The following is a 26,667-nucleotide window of genomic DNA, read 5'->3' as shown; positions in this document are numbered from 1 at the left end:
TTTTTACAAAATTAAATTATTTTAATAAATAAAAGCTATGAATACCTATAAAATATAACATAATATTACAGGATATATAAATATATGAAATAATTAAAACAACAATAATAAAAAATAAAAATTTATTTTCAAAATTTAAAATATTAATTTTTCTAAAATCCTTAACTAAGTAAAATATTTCTAACCATATTATTCATCATAGTGTTTCCACAAGAAACTGCTAGAACTTATTTATCTGGATAAGGAAAACATTATTAAATCATTTCTTTATTTATATATCCTTTGAAATATTTCCAATCTAAAGGCGGCTATTATTTGATTTATTTTTTTAAAAAATATTTTTTTAATAAAAAAACTTAATCTAGAGTATAATAAATCTTCAGTTTTTAACTATTTTTTTGATAATTTTCAATTTCTTTTCTTAATAAAATATCCTCCTATATACATTTATAATAATAATAAATATTTATATTCTATTTTTTAAAAAATACCTCAGTTTTATTTGCATATAATAAAACAAGTTATGTATTATCCAAATTATCTTCACATACATGTTATATTATTTAATACATTGGAGTGATTCCTGTTCCTCCTGCAATCATAAATATTGTTTAATATTATTATGTTTAAATATCTCCTGCTTACAATCTATTATCTATTTTACAGTTTCCTTAACCTAAATATTCGAATTTTCCATAAGGTCCACTAATTTCGATAAAGGAATTTAACTAAAAAAAAACTTAGAAATTTAAATTTACTTAGAATTTATATTTTTTTTTAAAAAATAAAATTATTTATATTTAATACTTATAAATTATCCAAAAAATATGTCAATTTTCCTCCTTCAGGATATCTTGGATCTGTATCTGGATAATAGACTTTTATTAATTATTCGAATTTTCCCTATTAATAATTTATTTTTTTCTTCGTATTAATTTTTTTACTTGCAACTTATAACTTGAAGTAGGTGTATATTTTCTTTAAATTTCTACGTTTTCAATATTTTAGCTTTTTTTTCTAATTAATTTTTTTATATTTTTATTTTTTACTGAATTATATAATGTTGTCCTGTTTTACAACCCAAAACTTAATCTTGTTAAGGCAATTTAAAAATAAAATTAAATGAATTTTAGCTTAGTTTTATTTTTCTATTAGTTAAACTTTTATTCGGTAATTTTTTAATGCAGTATTTATTGTACTGAAATTAAAATAAATATTTTAAAACAAAAAATTAAATTTATATTTAAAATTATATTATTTTTACATTTTTTTTTTTTTTTTTTTTTTTTGGATTAAAAATTAAAAAAAAAAAAAATTATTTTGTATTTTTATTTAAATATAAAATTATTTTATTTAAAAAAAAATAATAATTAATTTATTTAATTTTATTTAAAAAAAAAAAAAAAAAACTATTTATATTAGTCTATATATTAAAGTTTATAATAATTTTTTTTTTATTAATATTATAATAAAACTATATTAAATAAAAAATAATATATTAAAAAAAAACTATTAATATATATATATATATATATTATATCTTATAAATATCTTTAAAATATAATTTAGTCACATATTTAAAACTTATTCAATAATTTAATCTCTAGTTTCACTAAAATGTATATAAGCAATTGATTTTTCACCAAAATTTTATTTAATTAAATAATCAATTTTTTCATTTAAAAGCAATATTTCTTCACACTCTAATCCTTTAAGTATTTAACAAATATTAAAAATTTAATCAAGAATTTCCTTTTATTATAATTAATTTTAACAAAGAATAATAAAAGCTTATTCTAGATTTTCTAAAGACTTATCAAATTATTTAGAAAGAACATAATTTTCAAATATACTAATATGAATTTCACCTACTTTTTTGTTATTATTTCCTAATAAATTTTTCATCAAAAAAAGACATTATTATAATTATTCAATACTTTCTTAAAATTTCTTTTATTTATTTAGATTATAACTATAAAAAATATATAATAATATATAAATATTTATATTAAACCTGTAGTTTAATTTTAATTATAATAGTTAATATTAATTAGTATTATTAAATTTAAATATTTAAAAAACTATTAAATAATAAGATGAGGCTGCTTAAAATCTATTCATAATTTCATATTAAAGAATTATTTTTTCTAAATAATCGGAAAATTAAAGATTATTAATACCATATAATTTTTCCATTTAATCTTTTATTAAATTATATGTGATTATAAAATTATCATCTTTTCTATTAATAAGCAATAAAACTATATAAAAGTATTTAAAAAAATAAAAAAATAAAAAATAATATACTTGATAAAGCTTATAAACAATAAATAGTTTAAATATGATAACTACCATAATTTAAATTCCAAATATTATGAGCTTATTCGTATATTTCTTAAAAAAATATATATAAAAAAATAAATATATAAATATATAAATATATAAATATTATATATATATAATATTTATATATTTTTTATAATTATATATTAAGGATTTTTATGAATCATCTTTATTTTATTAAATTTAATTAAATAATTTTATTTTTATTTTTTTGAAATATAATTTTTAATATGTGTTATATATATATTATTAATTAAATAATTTTTTTAAAATAATACATTAAGCCTTTTCAAATTAATTGCAACAAGTGTACACATTTGCTTGTTCAAATAAAGTTTCTGCTATTACTGGATGATTATTTTTATAGTATTTTTTTCTTTTTTCCAAAATTTTATTCAAAATACACATCGCTTTATCGTATTTCTATTAAGAATTATAAATTTTAGCTAATAAAATATAAAAAATATTAATTTTAGCGTTTTCTTCTCCATATATATCTTTGCAAATTTTTAAGCATTCATTTTAGTTTTTTTCTGCTTTTTCTAAAAATAATTCTCTTTAAGTTGGAAAATTTTCACTATTTAAAAAATAAATATTAGATTCTTCATTTAAAAATAATGCAAATTCAAAAGATTTTTTCGTAAAATAATTTTAAACCTAAATTTTATTTTTTTGAATTTCATTTTCATCATAATATTAGTCTTTTTTTTATTTTTCTTATTATTTTTAAACCTAAAATTCCTTTGAAAAACTTTCTTTTAGTCTCCTTTATATTACTTATTTTTTTCTCAATTAATTCTTCCTCTTTTTATTTACTTTATTCTACTAATTCCCCAAATAAAGATAACGTACTGTAATTATTTTCTCCTAAAACTAATCTTCTTATAATATATCCCTTTTTTAGATTTTCTATGTATTCCTTTCCGTTAAAAGCTTCAAATTAATACGTTAAAGTTGCAATATCAGCATTTAATGGATGAAAAATTCCTAGAAATTTTTCACAGACATCCTTACTTTTTTACAGACATTCTTCTTATTTTCCAATCTCTCCTCTCTCTTCGTGAATTAAAGCCTTTATAAGCAGCAAATTTATACATAAAGAGCTTTATTGATATTTTAAGTCATCTAAATCTGGCAAATCAAAACTTTTATTTTATAATTCTTAAATAATAACATTAAATATTTTATAAGGAATTTAATAGAATTCTTAATTAGAGTTTTTTAAAAAAAAGAAATCATGTTTTTACAAAATCTCATATATATTTTTTCCTAAATAAATATGAATAATCAATGGAAAATATGATTTGTGATCAATGTTTTTCAAAAGGAATGTATTTTTATCATCGAAAGAATATTTTTTTTATAAAAAATCATCTTTTTTTTCTATTTATTATATATTTTATTTTTAATAAAAAAACGAACTCTTTCCTATCTAATAAAGATTTAATATATATTCTAAATCATTTATCTTTTATTCATATAAAACCATATTTAAAAATTTATCTATACTTTTATTTTTATTAGTTTCTTAATTTTCTTCATTTTTATTGTTTTAATTTTAACTTTCTTAATCTTTTTGTTGATTTTTATTTATTTACTATATAAATTTTCCTATCATGTAAATTTAACTTTAAATAACTTCATATTTAGCTAATTTTTCTTTATTTTTTAGTTTTTTTATTAATTCAGGATGGGTATTTTTTCGTGTATATTTTTAAGGATAATTCTATATTTCACTTATATTTTCAGGCTCATATTTTAGATAAAATTTAAACTTTGTTTTTATAAAAATTAAGTTTTATATTTTTATTTTTTTTAATTTATACATTATTATTATTATCTTTCTATAAAATAATGTTCTAAGGTTTAATATCAGAATAATATAATTAAATTCTATTCAACAAAATTAATTATTAGATTAAACATTTTATTAAAAATAAAAGATCTTCTTCATTCCATTTAAAATTATCATTTATAATTTAATCTAAACTAATTTAACCTTAAATAAATAATTTAATTAAAATATTTTTGTTTTTAAATATAAACCTTCCTTATAAATAATAATATTTTAATCTTAAAAAATCTATAAAATAAATAAATTTGTCTCATATTTCATCAATTTATTGCATATTTATTATTCTTTTAAAAAATCATCTTCAAATTCATCATAGAACTATATTTATATTAAATTTTATTAATTTTCTATGTCATAAAAACAACATTTTTTATATTTAGATTCAAAACTTTATTTTAAAAATATATATTTTTTCTCATCTTAAGTATTTATATTTTCCTAATAGCTTATAATTTATGTGCTTTTGATTTCTATTTAATTTATTTACTCATTCTATTCATCCTCAAATTCTTAAAAAATATTATCCAATTCAATAGAACTTTTTAATTCGACAAAAAATTATTAATTACTTACTTTATTATTCTATTGATTATTTATATTTTTTTAACTGTTTTCTTTGTTTTTCAATATTTCTTATATATCTTATCTTTATAACATTAATTACATTTTTTCTATAAAAAAAGTATAACTTTAATTTTCTATTGCGGACAAATATCTTATTTTTTTTAAAAAAATTAAATAAAATTAATTTTATTAAATTTACTCAATTGCTTTAGAATATAATACCATTAAAGTATCAACTAAGTTTATTGTTAGATTTTCTCCTTAAATAGATTCAATAATTTATATGTTTTAAATAATCTCATCTATATCCATATTTTTGTAATTTTTTATAGTCACTTCTTCTTCTTATATATGTTATCTATCGATTAATTTTTTATAATTTTATATTAATAATTCTAATTATTAATTTAATTATTAAGGATTTTAAATTTCATATTATTATTAGATTTATTTCTATTTATTTTTATGAGTATGAATAATATATATATGTGTATATATATATATATATATATATATATTACTTTATTTCCAATAAACCAAGTAATATTAACTTTATTAGATTTTTTATTAGTTTAATATTTTTTTAATTATTCAATACTTTAAATATTTATTAGGGTTGCTATATCGCCTTAATTAATACTAAATTCTAAAATAAATAATTAAGTAGTTAATATTTTTCTATATTTTTAAATTTAACAAAATAAATAAAAAAAATTCTATACTATAAAACCGGCTTCTTTTATATAATTTTTTAAACATCAAATACTTTATTATATTTTAATTATGATAAATATTCAATATTATAATATTCCCCTATATTAAATTATCCTTAAGCTAGTAAAAAATCAGAATTTTTAAGTCTATTTTATATTATTTTCTTTTTTTTTATTTATTAATTTATTAATTAATTTTTATTACTATATAATTAGTAGTTTCTTATACTATATCTTACAATTCTTTTAAATAATTCCAAACTTTATTTTTAAAAATATTTTTAAAAAAATCTCTTCCATCAGCAAAAGTTGGAAAACAAAACTTTTTAATTTAATATAAAATTTTTATAAATAATACTATTAAGAATAATACATCATTCAAAAATATTATCCTTGGAGGAGTAAAAGGATAATCTTAAGTTAAAATATATCAATATTTAAATCTTAATAAAAATTATGTAAAGATATATTATTTAATTATAAATATTATATTGTTAAAATCATCTATTTAAATAAAAATTTATATTAAATAATCTGTATAATTAATAAATGTTTTTTAAAAATACTGAAGATTTTAATTACGTTAATATTTAATCCAAAAGAAGGTTAATTTTTTATATCTATATTTATTAATAAATCATTTTATTTAGAAAAGACTTGAAGTTTTTGAATATCTTTTTTTAAAGAAAATAAATATAAGAAAGTAAGATAATTATATATTTATAATAAATAATAGATGTAAAATATAAACCAGATATAACTTTTTCTATATTTGGAATTAACAAAAATCTCGTACTAATAATTTATTTTAATTCTAGAGTAAATTCCATTTTTAAAAAATTATTCTATATTTAAAAAATTTATTTTTATTTTATTAGATAATATATATTAGATATAATATATTATATATTATATATTATATTATTATATATTATATATTATATATTATATATTATATTAATAATTTTCTTATATTTTAATTAAATTTATATATATTTATTTCGATTCTTATTTTTATTTTCAATTTTTTATTTATAATTGTTTTATTATTTATATTTGATGGAATAAATATAAATTTGATTTTTATTTTATTTTTAGATTTAGTAAATAATAAATATATATAAATAATTTTTTTTTAATTAATATAATATATACAAATAAATTAATTATATATTTTTTTAATTATATAATTGAAGAATTAATTTTAATATTATATTAAATTTTATGATTTATATAAATTATAAAAAAAAATTTAAAGTTTAAAATAATAAACTTTTATTAAATATTTATTTAATTTTTTCTATTATATTATATTAATTAATATTAATTTTTTTTTTTAATTTCTTAAAGCCTTTTTTTTTTTATTTTCTCATTTATTTAATATTTTTATCAATTTTTATAAAAGTAAGTTTATATTATATAAAATAATGTATTAATTAAAATCATTATAATTTTTTTTTTAAATATTCATATAAAATAATTATTTTTACATATATTTTTTTTTATTTTTTTTGTTTATTTTTTACTTATATAATTTAAATTTATTATTCAAAATTTAATTTTTTTATATTAAAACGTTACTAAAATAATATTTATTTTTATTGTTTATATTTATTTAATTATATTATATAAAACAAAGCAAAAATATATAATATTTAATATTAGTTATAAAAAAATATAATAATAATTTCTATTTAAAAAAATAAATAATGTCAAAAAAAAGTAGAAAAGAGTCTGATGTTTCCACAAAAAATCTTTAATAAAAACTATTGCCATAAGAAAATTAAGTTTAAAGATAAGATTAACATATTGATGATAAATAACCAACAAAAGAAGAACCTATATAAAAAAATTCTTAAGATTTAAATAATTAAGAAAAAATGAAAGAAAACAATGATTAAAAATCCGAATAAAAGCCAGAATAAAAAGAAAAAATATTAGAATAAAAATAAGAAAATTAAATAGATATAAATGAAATTAAAAGCATTTAATAAACATAAGTATAAATAGAAACATTATAATAAAAATAGAGTATTTTTATAAAAATTATATATAAATTTAAAAAAATATTTTTTTAAAATAAAAATATGAATTATAAAAAGTTAATGAAAATGAAAATACTCTAAATTATTTAGTTAAAAAAAAAATATTTTGAAAGAAACAGGTTTAATAGAAGCATATGATTGTAAAATATTTATATTAAATATAATAAAATAATAATATTAAAAAGATTTCATAAAATAATTATGTAAAAATGGGTTACCATCTGGAAATATATTTGAATATGCAGCTTAAGTAGTTTTAAAATATGAAGAAAAAATAAAAATAAAAGAAAATAAAAAAAAAAACTAATCTAAAACACACAACGGTATAAAAAATAAAAAAAAGAAAATTAAAATAAATATATATGTAAATATTAAATTAAAAAATTATATTCAAATAAAATAAAAATATAAATATATTTATATATTAAACACTTATTTATTTTTAATTATATTCATTTTTATTATATTTTTTGATATATTTAAATTAATTACAAAAAATAATATTTTTGCTAATATATATATTTTAATAAAGAATCTTATATATAAACAAATAAATCTTTAAGTCCAAAATAATAAAAAATTGATTAAAAATAAGATGTATTATAAAATAATAAATAATAAGAAATAACCCCGTAACAAAATTCTAAAGATAATGTTTTTATTGAAAAAAATTAAAACTAAACAAAAAAATAAGTTAATAAAAAAGATGAACCTTTAAATTAAGAAATTAAATTTGATGAAACTAAAAAATTAGAAAAATAAAATAATATTAAAAGTAACAAAAAATGAAAATTATTTTATATTTTTTTTTAAATAAAATAAAAAACTTTCATTTTTTTTTATTTTATTTTTTAAAATTAATTCAATTTTTGTTTCTTTTTTGTAATAAAAAAAAAAATATTAATAATTATTTTTTATAAAAATAATAAAAATATATAAATTATAAATTTTAAAATTCTTTAAAATATAAATAATAAATATTTAAAATCTTCATTTCAGAATTTATTTATTGTTATTTTCAATAACTTCATTTAATCTTTAAACAACAACCTTTTCATCAAACTTAAGAATATCCTAATTAAAGACTTATTTAACTTTTTACACAATCCCAATTGAGTTTTTATCCACTAAAGTAATACCTACCCCTAAATCATTATATCTTCCCGTTCTTCCTACCCTATGTAGATAAGTTTCATGATCAACTTCAAAATTTCTCTCTTTGATATTCCCTAGAGGACAATCTAAATTAATAACTAAACCAACTGTTCTTATATCTATTCCATGAGCGATAATATTAGTAGCAAAAAGTAGATCGAAATTACCTTTTCTGAAATCCTATAAGATTTATTCTCTTTATTTTGAATTTTTATCAGAAGTAATAAATTCGAATTTTAAATGAGATTTTTATGTCCTGTAAAAATCTAAAAATTTCTATACTTTATACAATTCATTGAAAAAAATTATTATTTAAGTTTAAATTGTTTAGCCACTCTATGTAGATTAATCTTTCCCTAAAACAGTATCTATTAGTTTTTTTACAATTAAAAATTTTTTTACAAGCCTAGAATCTTCAGTAACTTCTTGATCTTTGTTTTATTCTTTTATTTCTTCCTCATCTTCATCTATATAGAATTAATAAACGCCTTCCAAAGTAGTTTCTATACTAATAAAATGTATTTCATCATCATCATCTTCATCTTCATTTTCATCGTCTTCATCTTCTTATTATTTATTTTCTAAACTTTAGAATTTTTCTTTTGATTTAATAATCTTTGTAAATTCATTAATAGTTTCTTTATTTAGAGTAGCAGAAACAAGCTACATTATTACGTTTTCTCTTAATTTTATAAAGTTAATTAAAGTTCGGATTTTTTCAGGAAAAAATTTAAATGTAGTATCAGCTTCATCAATAACAAAATATTTTAAATTATCAGTCATTATCTTTTTGTCTGATAGTAAATATTTCTATAATAAATCTGGTGTAGAAACTAAAATTTATCCTTATAATTTTACTTATTCACCTGAATGTAATGAATCTACAAATATTCCCTAATTATATAAATATATTTATAGATTTTTAATTTTTTCTTTTTTTACTTCAGGAGCTAATTATTAGATTTCAACTCGAATTTATTAAATTAAATTTATTGTATCTGCTATTACTATTACTGTCGGTATATATATTTTCTCCTGAATATTTTTCTCTTTCTCAATATATTATTCGATTTTTGTAGCTGGCTTAGATAAGTTCTATAAAGCAAATTATAATGCAGGAATCACATAAGTTAAGGTTTTTCCACTTCCGTTTGGAGCCTTTATACCTATGAATCTTTAAATTTCTGATATTATAGGACCTATTGATCTATATTATATTAATGTAGGTTTATTTTTTCCATTTTTTATTAATTTTTCAATCAAGAGGGAATCTAAATCTTATATTTCGTTCCATTATTTGTCTATATATACGGTGTTTTTAAGTATTTATTTACATAATTATTTTTGTTCTTAATTTTCTTAATCCATTTGATAATAATTTTATATAATAATTAAGATATATTTTATTTATTTATCTATAATAATATTATATTATATATAAATATTTTTTTATTATTTTTTTTTTTTTGTTGAATATATTATTATTTTTATTAAAAATAAATATATCTAAAATTTCTGTTTAATTTAAAAATAAAATATTAAAATTAAATTTATTTATTTTGACTGAAATATTATATACATGATTATTAAATTAGTTTTTTATATTTATATGATGTTAATAAGTGTTATATCATAAAAAAAATATAATCTTATATTAGTTATTTTTTTAAAAAAAAATTATAATAATTAATATATATAAATGTTTTATTAAATAAAAAAAAAATATATAATATGTTTAATTTAATTATTTTTTTTTATATTAAAAATAAATTATTAAACTGAAACATAAAATATTTGTAATACAAAATTATTATAATAATATTATATTGTTATAGATTTTTTTTATATATTACATAATAATATTTTTAAAATAATTAAATTAAATATTTAATATTTAAAATATTTTCATCATTTTTTAATTATAATTAAATTAATTATATAATTATATATATTATTTTATACCTCTATAATTTTATTATTATTTAAGTAATATTTAATAAAAAAAAAATCTTATAAACTTAATTAAATTTAAAATTATTTTAATCATAATGAAAAACTAAAATTAATAATTATATAATCAATCGATTATTAAAAAAAATTGATGGATTAATATATATTTATAAAATAAATTAAGTATAATCATAATTAATTATTTAATTTTTTTATAAAAGAAAAATATTAATAATAATAAAAAATAAAATATATAAAAATTAAAATATGAGCGATTATTTAGCAGAATAATATTTATAACATTGTGAAAATGGTAAATAATAAAAAAGATTAAAAAATAAAAATAAAAAGGAAATCTAGATGAAGTCAAGAGATCACTTACTTAAAATAACGTATCTGTAGATTATTAAGATAGGGATGGTAAAAAAGAACAAATAAAAATCATACGTTGATTTTTTATATAGGAAATAATGGTTTACATATTGCATCTATGAACGGAAGATTAGAAATTTTAAGATTATTAGTATAAAACAGTATAAACCTAGAAACAGTAAATGGAGAAGGTAAATCGCCTTTACATTTAGCTTGCGAGAGAGGAGACAAAGAATGCATTTTATATTTATTGTTAAGTGGAATTAACCCAAATATAAAAAGTAATAATGGCCAAAAAGCAGGAGATGGATAGTTAGAAGCTAAAAATATTTTAAATAATGTAATTTGTGAAGAAAAAGCATTTAATATATTAAACTAATAATAAAAAGATAAATTAATAGAAATTTTTAATGATGTTGATGCCAAACCTATTGGATTTACTGAAGGAAACTTTATTCCTGGGTTAATAGATTTAGAAAAATCCAAAAGATTTAATAAATATATAGATGATACAATAAATGATAATATAGCAGAAAAAGATGCAAAGGATTTTATTAAATCATGTTCTGTTTGTAATAAAGAAGGAGTATTATCATATTTTTTTAATTTTATTTATATATTTTTTTTTTTTTAAAAAAAAAAGGTAAATATAGATGAATGGATTTTCGCTTTTTCAAAATTATTTGCTGTTGACTAACCTGCTTTTGAAAAATTCATTGAAGATTATGATTAGGCTGTTACTAAAAAAGGTAAACTTAAAAATTAAGGTTGAAAATATTATTAATTTTTTTACTTTTTGCTTTATATATATATATGTTTATTTTGTTTTACATTTTTTATTTAGATAATTTTTTAAATAATATTTGCATTTTTTTTATTAATTTATTTAAATATTTTTTGATTAAATTATGAATCTATATATTATTATTGTCCATAAAAAAAATTGAAAATTTTTCATTCATATAATTTTAAAAACTAAAAATAAAATTATCTTTGATTAAATCATAAAAAAAACAAATATAAATAAAAAAATATATATAATTGATAAAAAATACATTTTAACTATAAAGGAGAATTTTTAAAAAATAAAAATCTCAAATTTATTACTAGATATTTATTTTTATTTTATTTTTATTTTTTTTCTTCGTAATTCTAATTGCCTCTACACCTCTACATATACGAAATTTATTTTTTGGTTGTTTTTAGCAATATTGTTCTTTTATTCAGTTAGTTTATTAGATTCCCGAATTATTTAATTTCTACCGCAAGGACAAGTATCAAAATAATTGGCATCATTATTTTCTTGGCCTCAATTACCGTGTTTCTCATAGAACATATGTAAGCTATCATTTACTTAGTTTATTGCATAGAGATACACTTAGTGAAATATGTTTATTTTCTTATCGTTAATAAGATATAATTATATTTTCTTAAATTCTTTTTCAAATTTAGGTATAATGCTCATTTTATATGCTACGTTTCCAATTTTAATTAATGATTCTTCAAATCTCATTACTAAATCATTACTAAATTTGCTTTAGTTTAATAATTTTTTTTTTAATTAAAATTAGTTCTTATTGAATATTATAATTTTACCTTCTAACTGAATATGTTAATATTTTAAATATTCATTCGATGTAATTTTTTAAATTTTATGTCTGAACATCCCATTGTTATTAAATACTTGCAATTTTATAGATATTTTCATGAAAATATAATAAATAACTTAGCATTCCCTAAAAAAAAATTTTCGCCGAAAATCAAATTATTAAATACCATGTTTGGTATAGGAGGATGATTATTTTGTGCGATTTTGACTTTAGTTTTGAGTTTTAAGGTAGATTTTAGATTGGCTTTAGTGATTTTTTTAAAATAGGAAGTAAGAAAGCGATAGGAAGTTTATGAAATATTGATAACGTCAAAATATATAAAAAACTAATATTTTATTTTAAATATAATAATATATTAAATGGGATTATAAATTTTGGAAGTGTCATAATATTAATATTCGCAAAAATTTTTAATAGTATACACAATTTTTTTATATTATTGAAAGTTAATATTATATAATTCAAGTTTTCTATTTAATTTAGGTGATATTTATTATAAATAAATTATTAATCTTTTTTTTAAAAAAATATAATTATTTATACATATTATAATAAAACAGATAAATAAAAGAAAATATTTATTTTTTAATTAAATAATATTAAAAATTTTAAAAAATGATTCCACAAGATTTAAGTATGAAAAATTTCTCAACAGAGTAAGAAGCAATAGATCAAAGCGAAAATTTGATATTGCAAATATTAAATAACAAATAAATGTTAAATCCAGATAAATTTCGTTAATTATCCTAACAATATAAACGTAAATAGCAAGAAATAGATAGTGAAATAACAACATCAATCTAAAAATAAGTGGAAGGAATATAAACAGTTCAAGATTTTATAAAAAAAAATAAAGAAAATATTCTTGAATGTTAAAAATCAATAAATATACTTTAAAAAGATTACGAAAAAAACCCTTAATTTAAACAGGATTTAGAAAAATTCAAAAAACTATAGACTTATAAAAAAAACATATCTAGTTTAATAGATGAAATGAAATTTTTTTTTAACATAAAAAAGTAAATATAAAAAATGCGAGAAATGTTTAAAGAAGATGGAAATTTTGAATATATACATTTAAAATTAATTTCTTTATGTGAACTAAGAGACACTTTAATCCAAAAATTAACCCAAAACAACTCAAATTAATAAAACAATGAAGAAATGGATAAAATCCTCAAAGAGTTCGAAATGCTTTCAGAATTCGAGCAATCATTTTATTAAACTATATTCAATGATTTTTTAAAAAATGCACTTCATTTATCAAAATCAGAACCATCTAAAATAATACAAGTAGTAAAAATAATTGAAAGTGGAGACCGAATATTGACTTCAAAGAATCGAAATCCTTTATTTAAACTAAAAGCTATAAATACAATAAACGAATGTATAGACGAAAGATTCGATAATCGTTTAAAAGGCATATCTGATGTAATATAAGTACTCGAAAAAAGTAAATTTACAGTCAGTGATCTTTTAGAAGTATTAGATTATGTAACAAAATGCTTTCCGAAAAATTGGGATATATTTTAAGTTTATGAATCAAGATATAGATATAATATAGAAAAACGAATAATGCCTTATTTAGAAAATGAGGAAGAAATAAAAAATTCATATGGAATTTTATTAAACTTGATGACTTGGATAGACTCCTATTAAGAATTATTATCAAAAGCAGGAATAGATTCACTAGATTATATGTATTTAAAAACAAAGGCATTATAATTTATGCCTCATTTTTAAAATCATTTACGTGGAATGATGCAAGAATATATAGATTAATGCATGTAAAATGATAAAATGGAGTTCCAAACATATGAAGCTATAGAAACTTTAATAAGAAAAAAAAAAGAATTATAAGGGAATTATCCTGTGGACATTTTTTAACTTATAAATAGATAAATTGATGCATTAGGTCCAAAACTAGAAATAAGTTAGTTTATAGAATATTTAAGGTCTATTTCAGAAAATTTAAGCTAATAAATTATTAATATAGAACTGGAAAAAATAAAAAATTAACTAAAGGAAATTACACAAGAATAAGATACATTTATTTTCATGTGCAAAGTAATGCTTTGTGTTAACAATTTTTATAAATGTACTTTAAATGCTGCTGAAAGTAAAAATTAGGCACTTTCTTATGTTTAAAATACTGAAGAAAGCTATTTAGATAGAGTTGATAATATTTTTATTAATGAAATTATTAAAAAATTTAAAAATGCTATAAATGATCTCTTAGGAGTACTTATTAATATTATTTTTACTCCAATAAATGCATAAATTATCCCTTTACTTTTTACCTAAAAATGGGTTGAAGATGAACTTTTTCAACTATTAATTAATACTATGGAACATTATTTGAAATAAATAAAAAATGGACTTTAAAGTAAAATTCATTTCGGGTCAGTTTGTAAATTTTCTTTTGAAAAAGCCATGTAAAATTATTGGGAACATTTCATATTTTAAATTAAAAAAGTATATAAGAATATTTGTGAAGATTTTCAATATAATAATATTTCATAAAATTAAAATGTAGTAGAAAATACAAAGGAAGAAAAAAAAAAGAAAAAAAAAGCATAATAATAAGATGATAAATCAGAGCTTAAAAATCTTTTTACAAATAAATAAGACTTTTTGAAAAAAATAAAATCGGATTAATTATTTTTGTCTAACTTTTTTTAAGAAAACTAAATTGCTCATATTAGTTCCTAATAAATTACATTTATCGATATGCAATTTTAAGTTTTTATTTAAATTTTGAGTATTTCTAAAAATGATATTGATGTATTATTCCCATAAATTATTTAATCTTTCCATAAATAAATGGCTGCTTTTATATTAGAAAGCTGTTTATCTATAAGAGATGATGTTGATGCAGGATTTAAATAAAATTTAATGAATAGAATAAAGACATAAATTCAAAATATAAAAGATGAAAATTAAATCATTAATTGATTTTTTTATAATTTATAATAAATAACATATACTGTTTTATTTTAACTTTTTTTTTTATAAAATTAAAAATGCAATTTTTATTTATTTTTTACTTTTAAAAAAGTATATAAAATATATTTTTAAAATGGAAAATATTCATTTTTATTTTAAGATATATAAAATATTTTTTTTTTTAATCAATTCTTAAAAAAAGATGAATAAAGATTTTTCTTATTTTTTTCTTTTTAGACTGACTTAACATTTTCTTATTAACTTTTATTGAATTTCTAATTATTAATAAGTACTCTTTTTTCAGGTTTAGCACTTGATTATTGTCTTGGTATTTTTTCAACATTAAAAGCTTCTAAAGAGTCTAATGGAGAAGTATTGATTGTATTCTATTTAATAAAGGGATTAATTTTTATGACACTTTTTTGGAGTTCTTCTTTATTTTCGTTTCGTTTAATTTCTTATTAAATTCTAACACAAAAATCTTCATTTGCATTTTCCAATTATTTATAATCATTTAAAAAAGCATCACAAAACGATTCTAAAGAAAACAAAGCATTTTTATCTTAATTTTCCGCTTTTATTTTTTTAAAAAAATTGACATTTTGTTTCTCTTAAATTTAAATTTCCTTTAAATTTTCTTCATCTTCGCTAAAATTATAGTTTTCAATATTTTCAAATAATTAATTTTCACTAGATTTTTCATCATTATTTTTCTCTTTATTGTTTATTAAAATTTCGTCTTTATTTTTAATTATTTTTTCCTGTTTATTTTTACAAAAACTATTATTCTCATTATTATTATATTATTTATACTAATCATAATTTTTCTTTATAGAATTATAATTTAAATATTATTTCTATAAATCTAGTTTACTTTCTTTAATTTGTCTTTTTTCTAAACTATAAACATCTCTTAATCCTTAACAAACTTCTTCGAAATATTCGATTTTGATTCCTATCTATCTTAAATCTTCTTTTTTAAAATCGCTACCTAATTCATTTATATAAGTAAGTATTTTCTCTTAAAAATCAAAAACGAGTTAATGTTTAAAAATAAGAGACACTTTTTGTACCATTTCTTCATATTTTTAAGGAATATCAAATTTTAATTCTACTCTTAATTTTCTCATTACACTCCTTTTTATTAATAAAACAAAATATATACATTTTTTTTTTTAAAAAAAAAAACTAAAAATTATTTAATCTATAAAATAAATCAATAGCCTTTTTAATTCCAATTCCATGAATACTCGGAATATAATCACTCCCAGCCATAATACATATAAGAATTCTATTATTTTCACTCTGGGCTAAAAAACACCTTAGACTTTCACATTAAATAGTTTTTCTAAGAGCTTAATTTTCTGTATATTTATTTAAATCTAAATATTCACAACTCCCATCTAATTTTAATTTAAAAATAACTCTAGGACATCCATAACAAATCAAATCTGAATCTTCAGTAACCGCAGCATCAGTGATTCCTTTTCTGACCATAAAAGCAATTTAAGCATCTGCCTCATAAGGCGAGATCACAAATTTTATTTTATTATGAAAAAGAGTATCAATTACTTCATATATCATCTTTTTATTTACACGAAGACATCTTGAAAAATACTTAAATGATTCTTATTTTTTTCCTTCTTCGATTAATTTATTTGCTATATCTAAGTTTTTTTATTTTGTATTTTCTCTTTATTTATGAGTTAAGTCTTTTGCGGGTAATGAACGACCATCAAATACTATTATTGGCTCTATTTTATAAAATTAAAGTAGCTTTATTATTTTAAATAAATATATCATATATTCTTTCGTTTCTATATTATTATTTAATTGATATGAACATGCATAACAACCTTTATATAAAAAATACATGGCATCTACTGCTACCGATTTTATGTTTAATTACGATAAGTATTTTTTTTCTAATATAGGCTTTATTAGTTAAGATAATCCTTCTATACCCATTTTTAAAATATTTTTGGTTTACTTTTTTTTATTCTTAAGCGGTTAAAAATATTTTTTTTATATAAATAAATGTTTTAATATATCTAATTATTAAAAAAAATATATATAATAAAGCCCGCTTTTTTTCTTCTGAAAACAACACGTTAAAAATGCTTTTTATTTTTAGTAATTTATTAAAATTATTTTAAATTAATTTTTATATTTATAAAATAAATTAAACTAAACTAAAAAAAAAATTATAAAAAATATATAAGAACTTTCATTTTGTTTAGAATATTTTTTTACTAAATAAAAAATAACAATTTTAAAATTAAAATTTATTATCGACTATAAATAAACTTTAATAATGTTGTATAATAAAAATAAAAAAATCAAAGATCTTAATCAAGAAAACAAACCGAATCAAATAAATCAAAACAAATCAAATATATATATTAAAAAAATAAACAATAATTAAAACATTTTTTGTTATATTTATAATTTATATAAAGAATGACATAAAGTCAAAAAAAAATATTCTTTAAAAAAAGTAATAATGAAAAAATTTATTAAATAAAAAATTATAGATTAATATAATATAAATATTAAGCAAATAATTATATTCTAGGATAAATATTAAACACAAATAAGTTTTTATTTTGAAAAAGCGATAAATATGTTAATTTTTATTTTAGTGTTATTATATTTTTAATGATTTAATATTATAGTAAAGTAAACCAAAAAAATAATAGATATTGAAAAAAGTACTAACAGCCCCAATATATCTATTATAAATTATAAAACCTTTAATGTTGTATTTAGTTTATACCATCCTAAAAATAATACTCATTATATTATTCTACAATAAACTAAGTAAATATTTTAGCAAATATATATACTAATATATATAAAAAAACAGTAAAAAATACTAGTAAGTTCAAATAAATTCAAAATAGACGTTTTTTTGTTAGAGATATTAATAATTTATAATAGGCAAAAAAACATAACGATATTTTCTTAAAATAATTAATTAAAAGATTTTTATTATTTAGATACTTCTTAATAAGAAATATATATTAAAAGCCATATTTTTTAAAAAATATATATCAGATTCAGATCCTGTAAAAATAAACAAAAAAGCAAAAAAAACAATAATAATGTAGAAATAATAAACGAACAACTTAAATAAATATAATTTTCTGATAAAATATTAAAAACTTAGGATTTTATAAATCATATTGAAAATAATATCCATTATCATAAAATACAAGAAAATAAATAACTATGAAAATGAAAAATATATTTTGGAAAAGCAATTTAGGTTAGTTGATTTAAGTTAAGGAATTAGTAAAAGCAAATATTTTTTGATATTTTAAAGAATAAGTCACAAATTTTGAAAATAAATTTTCGGCTTTAGATAAATTTTTGATATATTTATAAAGGTTGACAAAATTTTAATATGATTAATAAATATTTTTTTATTTTAGAAAATTTTATAAATATATTTGTAAATAAATTATTTAGTTTTAAGGAAATAATTTAAAAAAGAAAGAAGCTTAATTAAAAGAAGACAATTAGAATTCGGGAAATAATAGGAGGAAATTTAAATACAATTAGATATTAAATAAATATATAACAAAAAGAGTGCAAGAAAATAATTTCTTTTACAAAAAAAAAATATAGATATATATATATACATATGTATTAATTTAAAAAAAAAATATTACTAAAATAATAAATAAAATTAAAATATATATATATATATAATATTATATAATTCGATAATAATGTAAGATAAATAAAGTAAAAAATCAAAAAATTTAGCCAATTTTTTTTTAAAGATTAACATTCATAATTTTTAAAATTATATAAGGTATTTTAATGATATTAATTTTTTAAGAATACTTCGGGAAATTAAATAGATTAAATGTTAATTAATATTTTTAGCCCTTTAATTTTGTCTTTTAAAAAAAAAAGTTAAATAAAATATAAATTTTAAAATTCAAAGAAAATATTTTTATTCAATAAAGGTTAAAAGATAATATCATTAATAAAACATAGTAATTGTATTAAAAATACTATTATAAAATTGATAATGTTTAAATAAAATAAAATATAAAAATATTATTATAAAATAACTAAATTAATTTTATTAAATATAATTATCTTTTAATACTTTTTATTTTTAAAGTATTATTAATATAAAATAATTAATATTTTTTATATTTAATCTTAAATAAATTAATTTATAGGAAATATTATATATATAAATAAAATAAAAATTTCATCAAATTTAAATATTTGTCTAATATGAATTTTATTATATTTATTTAAAGCTTTAAATTCAATAATCTTATAGATTTAATTAATTAAATGTTAAAAGATATTTATTAAGCTTTAATAGGCTAAATAAATATTTAATCAATAAGTTTTAAAAATAAGTATATAATTATTAATTATAAAGATTAATGCTTAAGATTTATAAAAATTAAAAAAGAAAAATTATTAAATAATGAAATATTATATAATAAATAAATAAATATTAATATAAATTATTTAATTTATTTTAATTAAAAATTTTTTATATTTATATATAATTTGAAAACAATTAATTTATATCTTTCTCATAATTACATATATATATTTTTTTAATAATACTTAATCAGAAAATTATTAATATTTTATTTTTTTTAAATAAAATATTTCTATCATAAATAATTTAAAATAAATTTTTAATATTCACAAATAAAAAAAATACATAAATTATAATATTATAATATCTTTTAATAATTATTTTATTTATAAAACAATATTTTTTTAATGTTTGTATATTTTGAAAATTTTCTATTTTTAATTTAACAAAAAAAAAAATGAAATTATATATATTTTATTACAATAATAATTTGAATATATCTAAAAAGAATTTACAATATATTAACTTAAATTTTTATATAAAATAAGTTATAAAAACATCTAATAAAATTCATTATTACTATTTACTATTTAATCCATATATACTATCTTATTTTTACAATTCAAACAAATTAAAAGGTTAAACACTATTATTGGCATCAATTTATTATTTTCCAGAGGATTATATTTAACTATTTTTTAATTTTTTTACACAACTACCTCCAAATTTCGGACTCTCTAGGTATTATTTATCTGTATTTTTATTAAAAGATTTCGGAGTATTAATATAGTTTTTAACGATAGGTGTATAAGCAAAAAAATTAACTGGGATAGAATCCATAAACTATTACTAAAGAATATTTTTACTTATAAAGTTTTTAGGAGTTTATAATACGAAAGCTGAGTTCTTAAAATAATTAAACATTTTCGACAAAAATATATTATTATAAAATGTAATAATATTAATATTTTCGAAAACACCATTAGCATTAATAAAATGAGTATTTTTACTTTATTAATTTCAAACATAGGCAATTCAACACATTAGTTAATCATGATTTTAAAATTTATTTATTATTTAAAAAGACTCTTATTAGCAGCATGTAAAGCATAAATACAACATAAAATTATTTAATCAATGCATCTAGCTTATAATATATCATTATTTTCAGTAAAAATATTTTTCATAGCTTCCCATAATTTCTCTCGAACATTTTCTTCTAATTCCAATTTTTATGTTATTTCGAATATTCTTAAAGCAGTATGATAAAACAGTCTTTTACAGATTACATTTAAATAAGATTATTATTATAATTAAGTATGTTTTTCATCAGCATAATTTTTTAAGGCAATATAAATAGAATTTATTTTATCATCCCAAATAAAATACAATAGAATTTTCCTTTCTTAATTAAAAAGATGTTATTTTATACTTTCTGGAATATGTCTAAATTATAAAATTAAAAAACAAATATTAAATATATAAATATATATATATATATATATATATATATATATATTTTTTTATTTTTTTATAATTAAACCTATCAAATTTAGCAAAATTAGATATAACTCTCCAAAAATCTAGACTTTTTATGTTACAAGTATTAATAATAAAACTAAGTGATATTTCTTTTATTTATTAAACATATAAAAAAGTTTATAAACACATTGCTAAAAGTGAGAAAAGAAATGTTTTATTATTTATTATTTAAATAAGTTAATTTTAGCAATTAATTCTACTTTCTTCTTAACTATATTATAATTAAAAAAAAATTATATATAAATACATATATAAACATTATATAAATAAAAAATTGTATTAACATGTAAATATATATATATATATATATATATATATATATATATATATATATATACATATATATTTTATTTAATTTAACCTTATCATATTTTCTAAAACATTTTTGTAAAAATTTATTATTTTTTTAATTAATTATTAATTGTTTTCCTCATTTAATTTCACTTTTTCTTCCAAAACGCATTTAATTATTTCCTTTATTTCGATTTCTATATTTTCATTATTTTTTTCTAAATAAAAATCTATTCTTTCCCATTTTTATTCTTTACAATGGAGATTTAACCAATTATAATTTTCTAAAGAAGTAGATATTGGTGTTTAAGGCGGTATTTTGAAATTTACAGATTTGAACTATTTATTAAAAACATTATTATTATTATTTAAAGAAATTGATTAATCTTTTTATGCATTTTCGTCATTATTTTTTGCACTAAAAGTTATTTCATCATCAAAATTTAGTACTTTTTATACTCTTTTATTATTATTGTCTTCATTTTAAGTGCATTAACCAGCCTAATTTTTAAATTAAAGGAAATCTTAAATAACATCAGGTGGTTACCCTTCCTTTTTAGATAAAAGTGAAGGCGTTTTATTAATAGAATTCGACTAATACCTATTAAAAAAAAGCATTTCTTACACACTTGAATAAAATGTATTATTAGAATTAAAAAAATACTCGAAATTTTGTTCTGAAGAATCAAGAAAGAAGTTAATAAAATTGCAAATTTTAATTTGAAAAAAAAGACTCAAAAAATAAAATGTTTTCTTTTTCCAATTTATTATTACTCAAAATTTCATTAATTTTTTCCTTTAAATTTTCCTCGTTTTTTCCTTTTAGAATTTCTTCATTTTTTTAATTCAAATTTTCATCTTTATTTTCCTTTAAATTTTACTCTTCTTTTTCGTTTATTTTTTCTAAAATTATTTTCGTACAAATAAAATGCAAAAAATAAATGCTTTTTTCAATATTTTCGTTTATTTAGAAAACTTATTTACCATATAAATATAAACTCCAGATTTTTTTTAGTATCTTATCTTCATTATTCTCTTATAAATAAAATTTTGTTACATTTTTTAACTTTTTATATAAACGATAATTCATTAAATAGTTCTCAAGATATTTCGATATGTTTTTTTATATTTACCATGATATTTTTGATGAAAATTCTGATAATATTTCAAAGAAATCATCCAAAGTATTTTATGGTGATAATCTTTTTATTATATCGTTTATTTTAATACATTTTTATTCACAAGAAGATATATAAATGGCAGATAAAATGTATTCTAAAGTATTTTTAGAAGGAAGTTCAGTTTAGTTTGTTTTTTACATGTATTCACTAATATAACTTTTAGCCGTTTTTATTATTTCTTCGTCAATATTTAATTCTTCTTTTAAATTATTTATAATTTCTTCCATAGTTGTTTTTTTATAATATTTTTTTTTTATTAATTGTGTTATTTTTTTAATGTTTCTATATAATTATTATATATTTTTTGTTATTTAGCTTAAATTAATTATTTTTATTTATTATATATAAGAAACTTATCAAAACCGCATTTAATATGGATTTAAATTAAATATGCGCGGATTAATGTTTAACATTAATATATTATTAATAATTTATTTTTATAAATGAAATTTATTTATAATTTCAAATTTTGAAAATTATATTTTTATAAAAAAATAAAAATTATTTAATAAGAAATTTATATTTATTAATTTTATCTCTTTTTTTTATAATTTGAATATATTTTTATTATTTTTTTTTTTTTTTTTTCATTGTAAAATTTTATTAGCTTTAAAATTTTAATTTTTTTTTTTTTTTTATTATTATTATTAGTTATAAAATTAAATAAATTATTAATTAAAAAATTAAATAATATATTATTGAATATCATAAAATATAATATTATACACATCATAAATTAATTATTTAATTTAGTAAAATTAATTATTTTTTTTTAATTTAATTTAATTTAATTTAATTAAATTTATATTTTTAATTATTTATTTTAATGTATTTTATGTATTTTATCTTAATATATATACTTATTTATTTTTATATCCTTTTTTTGCTTATATTTTATATGTTATAACATATTTTATTGTATATATATTAACAATAATGATAATATTATTATATGATTACAGTATAAATTAGATTTTAAATATTTTTTTTTCAAAAATTAAATATATACTTAATTTAATTAACAAATTATATAATATAATAAATTAAATTTAAAGGAAAAATAGAATTTTTTTATTAATGCTATTTTTATATATGTAAAACTATCAAATATAACAAAATAATTTAAATATATATAAATTAAATATAAAGAAATTCAAAATAAATATATATAAAAATAATAAAATATATTATAAAATAGAAAAAAATAGAAATTTTTTTTTATAAAAATGAAAACTATTACCATAATATTATTCTTAGCAATTTAATTAGCTATTTTAAAAGCCTAGTCTTTTGAAGAATGTAAATCTACCTTAGAGAATGTATTTATTAATAGCAGATTTGACGAAACATCAAAATTGTATTCTGCATTCAGATAAAGTAGCTCAATTATTCCGTTTCATTTAGGAGATTAGATTTTATGCTAAGACAAAACTAATGCAAACTTCATTACTGCTTACTTTGATTTAAATTTATATAATAAATAATTATATTAATAACCAATAGTAATTTGTGTCCCAAACAATTGCACGTCTAATATATTGAGAGAAAATAAATAATAAATATATGATATGATAAGTATTTTATTATAAAAACTAAATCTATAATAAGATGTTCATGTTTAAAACTTGAATTTTTATGATTCTTATAATGATTTGCCAGACTATGATTACGCTTCTATTTTAGTATTAATTTTTATTTCTTTGTTTATTTTTTTGGCTTGTTTTTCATCTTTTTATCTTCATATAATACAAGAAAAAAGAGTATTAAAATTAATAATAATAATATATTAAAATATATATAAAAAAATAGGAAAAAAAATTCATTTAAACTAATTATACCTAAAACTAGCAATCAATTTCTATTCATTAATTTTAATAAAATTAATCATTAAATTAACACATTTCAGAAACATCTACTTAAGATTTTACAAAACCTAACTCAAATTTCGATATATTTTTAGAATGTTTTTCAATAGAACATAATTTAAAGAAATTATTTAAAGTTTCAACAGATTCTGATAATTCGTTCGCGTATATAAATGGGGTAAGAGTTTTGAGTATTTTCTGGGTAGTTTTAGGACATGAATATAGTATAAGAATTAATTCGAATAAAAATAGCTATGATATATTAAATTAATTTTCAAAAGTTGGAATTATAACGATTGCTGAAAGTGGATTGTTCACTGTTGATATATTTTTTTATTTATCAGCATTATTAGCTACTCATATAATTTTGACTAAATATTATTAAATTAAAACTATTAAAGTAATTATTTTTAATAAATAAAAATTCATATTTAAATATTTTTCTAGTTTTATCATATTCTAAATATATGGGCTCATAGATTTATTAGAATTTGGCCTGCTTATATGATTGCATTACTTATTTTTTGGTAAGTTTTGAAACACACAGGAAATGGACCATTATGGTACATGTTATTAGGTTAATTAGATGTGTGTAAGGATAATGCTTGGAAAAATGTTCTTCTTTTAGACAACTTATTAGTTAAAAGTTACTCATAATATTGTTTTCGTTGGGGATGGTATTTATCAAATGACTTTTAATTTTACTTAATAACTCCTTTAATTCTTTGGATATATTTTAAATAGCCAAAAATAGGTTCTTTGTTAGTCTTTTTACTTTTAGGTGGCACTATATCTTTAAGTTATTACTTAGCTTATTCTAAAAATTACCAAGATCAAGTACTATCGCCAACATTTGATAATAGTAAAAATCTTGAATTAATGATTGATTTCTATTTTAAGCCTTATGTAAGGTATAGTCCCTTTTTAATTGGAATGTTATTTGGAGTTTTATACACAGAATACAAATAAAGTATAAAAATATTATATTTAAATATATTTATATAAATAAAAATAGATAATGCATTTATGGTTAATTTTATTTCTAAAGTTAAAAAAAGTTTATTTATTTAATTTTTATTTTATGGCTTGGGACTTTTCCTTTCTAATTATATTATCTGGTGTATTGTTCCTTTATAAAAAGACTCTAACAATTGGACTAAAATCGAACATGCTTTATTTTTGTCCTTAGCAAAAGTAGGATTTTCACTTGGATTTGCTTTATTTACTTTTCCTTGTACTTATGGTGTTAATGATATTTTTAATAAAGTTTTAGGTGCAAAATTTTGGGTCCCTTTAGCCAGAATTAGCTTCTGTTTATATTTATGTCATTATTTTATTATTCAAAGATCTCTTTATAATCAAAAATAAACAAGATATTTTAATAACTAATATCTTTTTTATAGTTATATTTCTGATTTGATAATTTGTATATTTGTAGCAACTGCTATATCTATGATATTTGAGATTCCTTTTATTAATTTAGAAAAGAATTTCATTGTGATGAAAAAATAAGAGGTTATTTAAAAAGAATAAGATGAACCAATATAATAAAAATTAATATAAAAAGATCAATAAATTTGAATAAAAAATTAAAAAAAACAATTATATATATATACACTATATGTATATATGAATAAATTTTTAATACATAATTTTTATTTGATTTTTTTTATAATTAATTAATATCATCATTAATTATTTAATACTTTTTATAAATGTTCAAAATCATTAATTAATTATACTTAAAATTAATATATTTAACTACTTTTTATATTTTAGGAAATAAAAACTAATAATTTATAATTAATCATTTAAATCAAACAATCGAAATCATCATAATCATTACTAAAATCAAACTTTATGATTAGAACTTTT

General features: G+C 16.3%; 6 protein-coding genes across 6 annotated transcripts, besides 29 other annotated features; 1 reads left to right on the top strand and 5 right to left on the bottom strand. All coding sequences in view use genetic code 6, as the record gives it.

Moving 5' to 3' along the window:
- Positions 1 to 4: part of a microsatellite that runs on past the window's edge.
- Positions 5 to 76: 72 nt separating this feature from the next.
- Positions 77 to 1,266, bottom strand: IMG5_171790 (hypothetical protein; the record flags this gene model as incomplete). Its single annotated transcript, XM_004029805.1, has 4 exons — positions 77 to 437; positions 492 to 728; positions 808 to 866; positions 1,050 to 1,266. The coding sequence occupies 4 exons, from the start codon at positions 1,264 to 1,266 to the stop codon at positions 129 to 131; spliced, it is 822 nt and encodes a 273-aa protein (XP_004029853.1). The 3' UTR covers positions 77 to 128.
- Positions 322 to 352: a microsatellite.
- Positions 739 to 773: a microsatellite.
- A 755-nt stretch (positions 1,267 to 2,021) lies between the features above and the next one.
- Positions 2,022 to 2,069: a microsatellite.
- Positions 2,070 to 2,397: 328 nt separating this feature from the next.
- Positions 2,398 to 2,444: a microsatellite.
- Positions 2,406 to 2,462: a microsatellite.
- Positions 2,422 to 2,473: a microsatellite.
- Positions 2,474 to 3,338: 865 nt separating this feature from the next.
- Positions 3,339 to 3,384: a microsatellite.
- Positions 3,385 to 5,240: 1,856 nt separating this feature from the next.
- Positions 5,241 to 5,280: a microsatellite.
- A 1,018-nt stretch (positions 5,281 to 6,298) lies between these two features.
- Positions 6,299 to 6,336: a microsatellite.
- Positions 6,307 to 6,347: a microsatellite.
- Positions 6,348 to 6,433: a microsatellite.
- Positions 6,434 to 7,791: 1,358 nt separating this feature from the next.
- Positions 7,792 to 7,822: a microsatellite.
- Positions 7,823 to 7,953: 131 nt separating this feature from the next.
- Positions 7,954 to 7,989: a microsatellite.
- A 451-nt stretch (positions 7,990 to 8,440) lies between these two features.
- Positions 8,441 to 8,498: a microsatellite.
- Positions 8,499 to 8,510: 12 nt separating this feature from the next.
- IMG5_171780 (hypothetical protein) lies at positions 8,511 to 9,982 on the bottom strand (the record flags this gene model as incomplete). Its single annotated transcript, XM_004029804.1, has 2 exons — positions 9,078 to 9,982; positions 8,511 to 8,855 (listed from the first exon to the last, which is right to left on the bottom strand). The coding sequence occupies exons 1-2, from the start codon at positions 9,456 to 9,458 to the stop codon at positions 8,511 to 8,513; spliced, it is 726 nt and encodes a 241-aa protein (XP_004029852.1). The 5' UTR covers positions 9,459 to 9,982.
- An 865-nt stretch (positions 9,983 to 10,847) lies between these two features.
- Positions 10,848 to 10,894: a microsatellite.
- An 18-nt stretch (positions 10,895 to 10,912) lies between these two features.
- IMG5_171770 (hypothetical protein) lies at positions 10,913 to 11,881 on the top strand. Its single transcript, XM_004029803.1, has 5 exons — positions 10,913 to 10,938; positions 10,977 to 11,045; positions 11,090 to 11,337; positions 11,387 to 11,583; positions 11,641 to 11,881. Exons 3-5 carry the CDS (start codon positions 11,232 to 11,234, stop codon positions 11,767 to 11,769), a joined length of 432 nt encoding a protein of 143 aa, XP_004029851.1. The 5' UTR covers positions 10,913 to 10,938; positions 10,977 to 11,045; positions 11,090 to 11,231; the 3' UTR covers positions 11,770 to 11,881.
- Positions 11,882 to 11,996: 115 nt separating this feature from the next.
- Positions 11,997 to 12,038: a microsatellite.
- A 72-nt stretch (positions 12,039 to 12,110) lies between these two features.
- Positions 12,111 to 12,139: a microsatellite.
- A 1,247-nt stretch (positions 12,140 to 13,386) lies between these two features.
- On the bottom strand, positions 13,387 to 15,069 carry IMG5_171760 (hypothetical protein). The gene has a single exon (XM_004029802.1). The coding sequence runs from the start codon at positions 14,655 to 14,657 to the stop codon at positions 14,073 to 14,075; it is 585 nt and encodes a 194-aa protein (XP_004029850.1). The 5' UTR covers positions 14,658 to 15,069; the 3' UTR covers positions 13,387 to 14,072.
- A 669-nt stretch (positions 15,070 to 15,738) lies between these two features.
- On the bottom strand, positions 15,739 to 17,521 carry IMG5_171750 (hypothetical protein; the record flags this gene model as incomplete). The annotated part of the gene is made up of 2 exons (XM_004029801.1): positions 15,739 to 16,690; positions 16,743 to 17,521. The coding sequence occupies 2 exons, from the start codon at positions 17,519 to 17,521 to the stop codon at positions 15,739 to 15,741; spliced, it is 1,731 nt and encodes a 576-aa protein (XP_004029849.1).
- Positions 16,258 to 16,327: a microsatellite.
- Positions 17,522 to 20,006: 2,485 nt separating the features above from the next.
- Positions 20,007 to 20,051: a microsatellite.
- A 1,330-nt stretch (positions 20,052 to 21,381) lies between these two features.
- Positions 21,382 to 21,429: a microsatellite.
- Positions 21,391 to 21,432: a microsatellite.
- Positions 21,433 to 21,745: 313 nt separating this feature from the next.
- Positions 21,746 to 21,801: a microsatellite.
- Positions 21,802 to 22,535: 734 nt separating this feature from the next.
- Positions 22,536 to 22,643: a microsatellite.
- A 923-nt stretch (positions 22,644 to 23,566) lies between these two features.
- Positions 23,567 to 23,627: a microsatellite.
- Positions 23,571 to 23,618: a microsatellite.
- A 36-nt stretch (positions 23,628 to 23,663) lies between the features above and the next one.
- Positions 23,664 to 23,755: a microsatellite.
- Positions 23,699 to 23,737: a microsatellite.
- A 332-nt stretch (positions 23,756 to 24,087) lies between the features above and the next one.
- Positions 24,088 to 24,124: a microsatellite.
- A 1,352-nt stretch (positions 24,125 to 25,476) lies between these two features.
- On the bottom strand, positions 25,477 to 25,962 carry IMG5_171740 (hypothetical protein; the record flags this gene model as incomplete). The annotated part of the gene is made up of 1 exon (XM_004029800.1): positions 25,477 to 25,962. The coding sequence occupies one exon, from the start codon at positions 25,960 to 25,962 to the stop codon at positions 25,477 to 25,479; it is 486 nt and encodes a 161-aa protein (XP_004029848.1).
- Between the last annotated feature and the right edge of the window lie 705 nt (positions 25,963 to 26,667).

Source organism: Ichthyophthirius multifiliis (genome assembly GCF_000220395.1).
Source record: "Ichthyophthirius multifiliis unplaced genomic scaffold scaff_1120509251264, whole genome shotgun sequence".
NCBI lineage: Eukaryota > Ciliophora > Oligohymenophorea > Hymenostomatida > Ichthyophthirius > Ichthyophthirius multifiliis.
The sequence above is the reverse complement of the archived record's forward strand: the minus strand, read 5'-3'. Positions and strand labels throughout refer to the sequence as shown.